This window comes from Telmatherina bonti, assembly GCF_933228915.1.
Source record: "Telmatherina bonti genome assembly, chromosome: 21".
Taxonomy (NCBI): domain Eukaryota; kingdom Metazoa; phylum Chordata; class Actinopteri; order Atheriniformes; family Telmatherinidae; genus Telmatherina; species Telmatherina bonti.
The window spans coordinates 19,601,638-19,609,948 of record NC_136630.1 but is presented as its reverse complement, the minus strand read 5'-3'; the positions used below and the strand labels follow the sequence as shown (position 1 = coordinate 19,609,948).

The 8,311-nt window shown below is 39.9% G+C and overlaps 1 protein-coding gene across 1 annotated transcript; it reads right to left on the bottom strand.

The window, feature by feature from the left end:
- Positions 1–236: 236 nt before the first annotated feature.
- Positions 237–7,708, bottom strand: tut1 (terminal uridylyl transferase 1, U6 snRNA-specific). Its single transcript, XM_079260325.1, has 10 exons — positions 7,523–7,708; positions 5,874–6,064; positions 5,531–5,737; positions 5,168–5,282; positions 4,939–5,066; positions 4,407–4,633; positions 4,176–4,285; positions 3,166–3,288; positions 1,678–1,770; positions 237–1,585 (listed from the first exon to the last, which is right to left on the bottom strand). Exons 1-10 carry the CDS (start codon positions 7,596–7,598, stop codon positions 453–455), a joined length of 2,403 nt encoding a protein of 800 aa, XP_079116451.1. The 5' UTR covers positions 7,599–7,708; the 3' UTR covers positions 237–452.
- Between the last annotated feature and the right edge of the window lie 603 nt (positions 7,709–8,311).

Below are 8,311 nucleotides of genomic sequence, written 5' to 3'. Positions count from 1 at the left end.
GTTTAATTAAGGCACCAACCATTTTTTTCCTATGCTGTTGGTGTCTGATTAGAGACCTTCATGTAAAAATAAGACTCCTGACATGGTGCTTGAAAGAACATGTATATGGGCCCACATATACATGACTTTACAAAACTGTATTAATACAGTGAGTGAGCAGTGAGTTTAAATATTTAAGAGGTTTATTTTTAACTGAACCCTTACATAACAAAAAACTCCTTTAATCAGGACACAATTCTTTTGAAAGGTTAATGAACTCATTAACACAAGTATACAGTAGAAATGAAAAGTTACAAACTTAAACTGACAAAGTCATTATTTCTTATCACAACAGATGGACGGCTAAATAATACCAACCGAAAATAAAGCTCCTTCTTTTCCACTCTAAAGGATTTATTTTATGTAATATTTATGGGATGTTTACCATTAACATAGCCAGAGGACCTCCCAGCTTAAGCGCTACACACTTCCTTTTCGAGCATAGTTTCCACCATCTTTGGTAAGAATCCTTCCAAGAAGTGGAAGAAGTCATGAAAAACTCCTGCCTCCATATTGCTTGGCTCCAACGTCAGCACTGCCTTTGTGCTTTCAGTCCCGCCCACTATCTGGGGCTGAACTTGAAACTCCAGAGGCTCCTTGAGCTCTGGCTCTTTTTCAACAATGTAGGCTGTGACTCGGGACTCCAACTCCACACAGCTACCCTCTGGCCTCGAGTCTGCATCTTTGATCAGCTCCCGTCTCACTCTTCTCCGGCCAGCCCACACGACATGGTTTTGCACGCAGATCCATGGCAGGAATTCGGGCTTCCCCCTCTTTGACACTCTTGGCTTTTTGCTCTGAGGCGACACTGAGGTATCGCTTCCAGAAGACAGTGGCCTCTTGGCACCGACGACCACCGCATCCAGAGGGCTGGTCTCGTTCTGGGATTCAACACTGTCCAAGTCGTCATTGATTGAGGAGTTGAAGGAAGCCGATGTAGCATCCGTTTCCTTAGCAGCACCAGATGAAAGCTCACATAATACAGTATCTGTTGTTGCTGAAAGGTGACACTTGAGAACCGTTTTCAACACTCCCTCAACAGCAGAGCAAACCCTTTGGAACCAGAGCAGCCGGAAACCATCTCCCGCCATGTGCAGCTCGTTGCGCAGAGCCTCTGGGAGCGATGCTAACTTGAAAGGGATGCTGATGGTCAGCTGCTCTGGTGTGGACTGGGAGACTTCCCCGTGTGGGGTAAATAAGCGTATTAGTCCCCACGACTTCCCCTTGGCAGACTTGCGCTGGTACTGCAGACTGCGACAATACTTCTCAGCGTCCTGGCACTCCCTCTGGAAGCTGCGTTGGACACGCTCGTTCAGGTTTCCAGCCACATTGTGAGAGAGCTCAAAGGGGTCCAAAAGATTTAGCGGGCCCAGTTTGGGATGGGAATGAGGAGTCTTGGTGGGCTGTTCCTCTTCCATCGCCTCATCCTCTTTCTTTGGACTGAGGAAATTTATGACTGGGAGTAAACACCCCTCCCTTGGAGATATGACACTACTGGCAAAATCAAACTGGGCATAGAAGGAGAAGAAGCCAGCGAGCAGGGAGCCTGCATAGAGAAAGCAAAGACAGAGACTGGTTTAGATAAAAGTACTGCACTCAGTTTAAGCCACGTTAACTCTTCACTTTAATTTCCCTTACAGAGATCTTGTGCGTTCTTGCTGGGGGGCACAGCGATAGGCTGACTGGGGAAGGTGCAGTTCCACCCTTCAATCACACACTCTTCCTCCTCATCTGTAAAAAGACGAATATGACTGATTGAGAAAGGAAACAAACCACGAGATGCTGATTTTACAGCAAAAAGGATTCCAATAATGTAGAAATAAAGGTTTCTTTGTGACATATTTTGTCCCAAGTTATAACCATATTTATGTTCACACTCCAAATGGGGGAGCTGAGAGAAGAACACGGACAGTTAGACCACTAACAAATGAGGCATCCTTGCTGGATTACACCATTTTAAAGCAGCATCAATTCAACATGAGAGGCGACGCAGCTGCACTCGTCTTCTGTCCTCAAATCCTCACTCTTTGTGGTCTTACAACTGAGACCCTACAGTTCTAGATATTTGGCTGTGATTCAGCTCCATGTTACCAGCAGGAGAATGAAGGACTGGGAGATGTGGAGGCTGAAATTAGACAAATGAGGAAAGATTTTTGTTTAAAAAAAAAAAGCATTCCTGTTGATACACATGATGAATTTAGGTTACAATCCTGCTGCTCATGAAAAATTCCTTTTCTGTGATCATGAGAAATTTGTTTTCCATGATCAGTTTTCCCATCATGCCAAATGAATACGACGTCATAATGTCAGACATCGTTTTCGCAGCAGGAAACAAGCAGAGTCCCTGTAAATGATGCCAGGAATTCACCAGTATTCAACATGAAACTGAGCTTTGCCAAGTCCCCATCCATAAATAAGCATGTACACTTATGCAAGAAGGTCTTTTTTCTTTCTTATTTAAATATATTTTACCTCCTTTAATATTTGCATTTTGTCATCTTGTTGTGTATTCAAAAGTTGCACATGGAGATGAAACCATTTTGACATAATTGGCTTCAATTGATTTTTTTATTAAGAGCACAAAGAACTTCCATGTGAAGGAAATGTATATTTTACACATCAAATTATCAAATAATTTAAAATAAAGTTATTTTCTCTTTTCAAATGATTAAAACTATGTAAACTGTTGGTTTGTTGTAGAATAACAGCTCAGACAGCAATATGCATAACGCAGAAAAACATTCCTCTAAACAGATTTGTTCTAAAGAGACGTGTAAAGAAGGATGGATATGTAAAAGGCACGGCAGATTAATCAACTTTTATTTAGTCTGAACTGAAATCTGTCTCCACGGTGAGAAAATAAATTCTTAGATGAACTGTTAACCAGCAGTACAACTAACAACAAAGCTACAGACATAAATTATACAATAGATTTATTTTTAAAAGCTCATTTACTTATGAACAGCCCAGATTTCAAAGTTTGGGAAAAAAAGCAATTTCCGACATGTTTGTAAAACTCACAGAAATTCCCTTTTTAAAAAAAAAAAACACTTGCACAACTACACCACCTTGGTAAAAGTAAGAAATAATGAGCGTAGGCACAAGCTGAAGTAATGTAGCACTTACAGGCCATGTCTTTGAGCTGCTCCACTGTGGGGAGAACAGGAGGCTCACAGCTCTGGAGAAAGAAGATGATCAGCAGTGTCAGAGCATAGTTGTTGAGAAGGGGACCGGCACCGCTGGGATTACCTGCAGGTCACATGTTGATAAGAGTTTAATTAGAAAATGAGCATGAAAATGTACTTACAATAAAAAAATAATATGTATAATGGTGGATAAAATCTGAATATTTTGCCTTATGAGCAACACTTTTACTTGAGTTGACCATCACTAAAACATATTTGTGTTTGTTATTAGCATGTTTTGTTTAGTTTGAGGCTCAAAAACAAATTTCTTGGTGCTTGTTTTAAAAAGTCACAGGATGGATGGTGATTCCTGTGGCCTGGGTGTAGAGTCAGACTGAATTCACTGAGAGTACATCAGAACAGACTCGCTGGCAGTGATACTGTTGCAAATTTTGTTTTATTCAGTCACAGTCAGAAAGATCATTTCTGATGCACAGCAATTTTCTTTTATTACTAGCGTGCCTGATCAAAGGAAGTGCTTTAAAATCCAGCTCTGAATTAAAACAGCACCTTTACCTGTCATTAATTCCATTATGCTCTTTAAAGTCTGATGAAAGGTGAATTGGTAGCATTAAAGATATAGTTCAAAGGAAAATGGCTAGATATGGCCCAAGAATGAAAATAATCAGTGTGCTCCTTCCTGAATGATACCTTTATTATGATTTTATTCAATATGAGGAATCACAGTCTGAACACACAAACAGCTGTAATTACGATGTCTTTATTTTGACCGGAGCTTTGATAGCAGGGTACCAAAAATGAAAAAAGAAGGGCAGATCCGTGAATCGTGCCAGTTTGATCAGAGGAGGAGAGTGTAGCTCCACTGACATCTGCTGACCAAAGGCTGAAATAACTGCTTAAATGTGCAGGTAACCAAAAAACAAAAGGAAAAAGCACTAATTATATGTTTAAATATGTCTCCAATAATTTACAATTACTGCATCAACCTACCAGCAAGCTGCTTCTGCTTGGCCCAGTAGCGGATGGTGTACACCAGAGGTCTCAACCTGTCTTCCATCCCTGAACACAGCTGGAGGAAGCGGGTGTTCCTTACTGCCAGTCTAGTTAAGGATACAGATATTTGTACTTGCTGGATAACACAAAAACATTCTTATCAAGTCTGAAAAGTTATTATGCTTCCCATTAGTCTATAACAGAGAAAAGACAAGGTTATTTACTGACCTGTTGTTAATGGTGATGTCCCCATGGAGGTTAAGCTCTTTGTGATGGAACTTGACGACTGGGAGGCGAGCGGTGCCGACCACGTGAACTTTGTGCACACTGGGAACACAACGTTTCAGGATGGTTGCCACAAGCTCTAGAACTTCAGCTGGAGAGGCTGCTGATAAGTCGATATCAGAGAGAATGGAGTCCTCAGAGTGCCCATCGTCGGACATTCCTTCACTCGCCTGGAGAACAAGTCAAGGGAGTGAATTCAACACCCAGAGGAGCCCCTGCTGAGGTCACATCATGTGCTATTTTAGCTTCAAGTGTGTGGATTAAATAAACATGACAAGTGCTTAACACAGAGGCAAAAAACATAAAAGCAAAACAAATTCTGGTTTATATTAAACTGTGTGATGGTAGACTGGTGACTTGTCCAGGGCAAACCTGCCTCTTGTCTGCTAATTGTTGTGATAGGTTCCAGCTCCTACGTAACCCTGAATTGGCATAAACAGTAACGATAACAACTGAACTAATTAAACTGTCATACCTGGTCTGTGGTGGTCTTGGTGCGGGCTTGGAACACCTTGGTATTTTCCAGGTCCAGGAACAGGTCTAAGTCACAAGAGTGGATGCCAAAAGTGTTGACAGATGAACCAAATGGCAGAATCTGACTGTCTGCAATCAGTAGAAGAATAAACTGTCAGAAGGGGACAAAGCCATTGTATCATTTAATATCATTATGCAAAACCCAGTTTGTTTGTTTACAAATAGGTCACCTGGAAAAAATTCTACAAAAACCTCTTGAAGAAGCTGAATAAATAAGCTTCGAGCCTTCTTTTCATTTTCTCCCAGCTGAAATCGCTCAACTATGTACCGCATCTGTGCATCCACCTGAAGGAGGACAGAAGAAAACCAATTCCAATGTGACTAAATCACTTAACATGCAAGTTTATAGAAACTGACTAAATACACACATTAAACTAAATCAATATTAGGTATCAACTGTAGTGCAATTTTTTTGACAGTTTCAAAAACAAATTTTGTTTTTTATTTCACCCTAAACATGTGTATTGGTAGTATGTTAATATGCACATGTCAGACTAGATGTTGAGTACAAAAACTGTAAAATAGATGCTTACAGATGCCAACTGACACAAGTCAGGTTTGAGACGATCAAGAACTTGTTGGAGGTTCTGGGGGTCATTCTTCTTCTTGGCAATCAACTTGAAGTCCTTCTTTTCTCGAGGTTTAACACGCAGCTTCAGGCCTTTCATCTTATGCTCAACACAGGACAGAACTGCCTCTATGCTCTCAGTCTCAATGAACTGCACAATGGCATACACACCCTGTGAGTACAGACAGAAAAATCACTTACTTTCCAATCTTTCAACAGAACATATGCTACTTTAAAGGCAGCAGCACGGTAAGGCTGGCCATGTTATTAAATATTAAGATGCATCTCACTGTGTGCAGCTGTCTGACCTTGTCCTTATCTATGATGACATCTGAAACGGTCCCAAACTTTTGGAAGTACTCAGCTATGTCAGTCTGAGACACGTCAGGCCTGATGCCGCTGACAAACACACTGTGCTCCTCCTGGGTCTTCCTGGTGTCCCGCACAGTGCTCAGAGTCTGATGCTTTCGCCCCTTCAGATGCTGATCCAAGCTTGGCACTGCAGGTCATCAAAGCAGGAAAAGGAACAATTTTATATTTAAAATTTTTTAAAAGACTGATATGATGTCTTCAAAGAAAAGAATAAATAAGACATATAAATCCAATTTCAGCCGGGTAGTTTATACACACAGTACCAAACTAAAGTTTTTAGTCAGCCCTCAGATTGCTATGTTTTGCCATGAAAACAAGTGTGTGTGTGTTAAGGTTTGGAGACAAAAAATACAGGACGCGGTTCTAAAAACCGTGTCCTCTGTTGCTACTTGGTTCTAACGAGTTTGGAAGTCAATCTCTTTTACCAAAAAAAAATAAATAAATAAATATTTGTTAACCCGCTAGCTGCTGTTCCTCACCCTCTGAAGTTGACTGGTAACAAAACCATGGTTCACGCCATGTGTGGTCACTAGTTTGCATGTTTGAATGGTTCATACTCAAAAAAAGACAAAAACATCTGAAAATTGTCAAGTATATGAACAGAGCAGAATAGACATTCATAGTATTGCTCAAATCTACTTAATAGAGTTTGTAGTCTTGAAGGCAAACCGAATCCAGCTTCAGGCAGGGGCAAAAGACAAACACTTTGCCCCCTCAAATCAAATCTGCCAAAAATGCATAAACTACCCCAACTCTCTGTCCCCTCTGACTACACCCAGCTGCGGGACCCCCTCTTTCTCCTCCCAGGGAACAGATCAGTGTTTAGTATGCAAATCAGTTGACAAGTTGCTGGATTGTTAGATGTCAGATTTCTCCCTCTCGCTGAGCTGCTGCAGAGGTAAAACTTTAAGGAAGTAAGGGAGAGAAGCTCTACTAAATACCTATATAGCGATTTATATCGTGTGAAAGTACTTAATAACTAATTAATAATAAATAAAGTAGTATATAATACACACACACACACACACACACACACACACATATGTAAAACTTTAAGGAAGTAAGGGAGAGAAGCTCTACTAAATACCTCGTAGCGATTTATATCGTGAGAAAGTACTTAATAACTAATTAACAATAAATAAAGTAGCATATAATACACACACACACACACACATACATATATAGAGGTTAGGTTAAAGGCCTGACAAAGTGCAATCCATTTATTCACACCTATAAACAACAATATAAAGCTAAAGCATTATGTGCATTCATGATGCCCCGTTCACATTTCTGCCAGCCCTCTCCTGTACGCATCCATATCACCGACCTTGAGGCAAATTAAGGATTGTTCAATACTAAAAGTACGCAGTACTTTAAATAAACATTTAATTATATATAATACAATAACCAGCATAAATATGTCACAGTAACAATTAAATATAATGTAGAACTGACATGTAGATGTATATGGCAACATGAAACTTTAACAATCATGTTATTAATAACGTTAATCTGCTCAGAATAAGTTATTAACATAGAGTGGAACATGAAACTCGTGCGTGGCTAACTTAGCTTCCTTACTTACTGTTGGGTAAGTTCACGTTGCAAAGACTGCAGTGAAAGCCTTTCGGGGTCGTTTTAATGTCTTTGACTGTCGACATAGCGCTAAAAAAAAAAGTCAACAAATTAATATTAAAGGATATAAACCAAAGTTCCCCGTCATAAACGAAGCTCAGGGACGACCGTCCTATGTGCGTTTCTCAAATCTCCCTCCAGCGTTAGGTCTGCGTTTCAGTCCAGTCCGCCCCGAATATCCTTCCGGGTTGTTCCAGTTTCTTTAACGACGTTCCCGGCTTCCAAATAAGGTCGAAGCTTGTTACTTAATAAAGATTTGGATTTATTGAATCCAAATATGCAAGGAAAAAATTTTAAGCCAAGTTGTATAGTTGATATTGTTAATATTAATATGTACCGGTTTTAATAGGAGTTTGCTGTCAGGCTGTGAATTATTCAGAAACTGGCTTGGATGTGCGTCTTATTTACAAACTTAGATGTCGACAGCAAAGTGATAGCACTAAATTAAATGTTCCAGTTGTATCAAGATTGGTGGGAGTTTTAGATTGGCACAGCCCAAAAAATGTCTATATTTCAGGAGTTCAACCATTAGGTGGTACGAGTTGTGTTCATAGTGAAAATATCTGAAAGAAAACTCAAGTTATGAAAAAAAAATTCCTTTATATAAAAAAATATATACAAATGTTGGTTTTGATGTTAATGACATCCTTCCAAAACTATGTAAAAGCAGTTTTACCTGCTTACAAAAAAACATGGATAAAGTCTGGATGTGTCTGTAACATGTTTTAAAGCTGTTTAT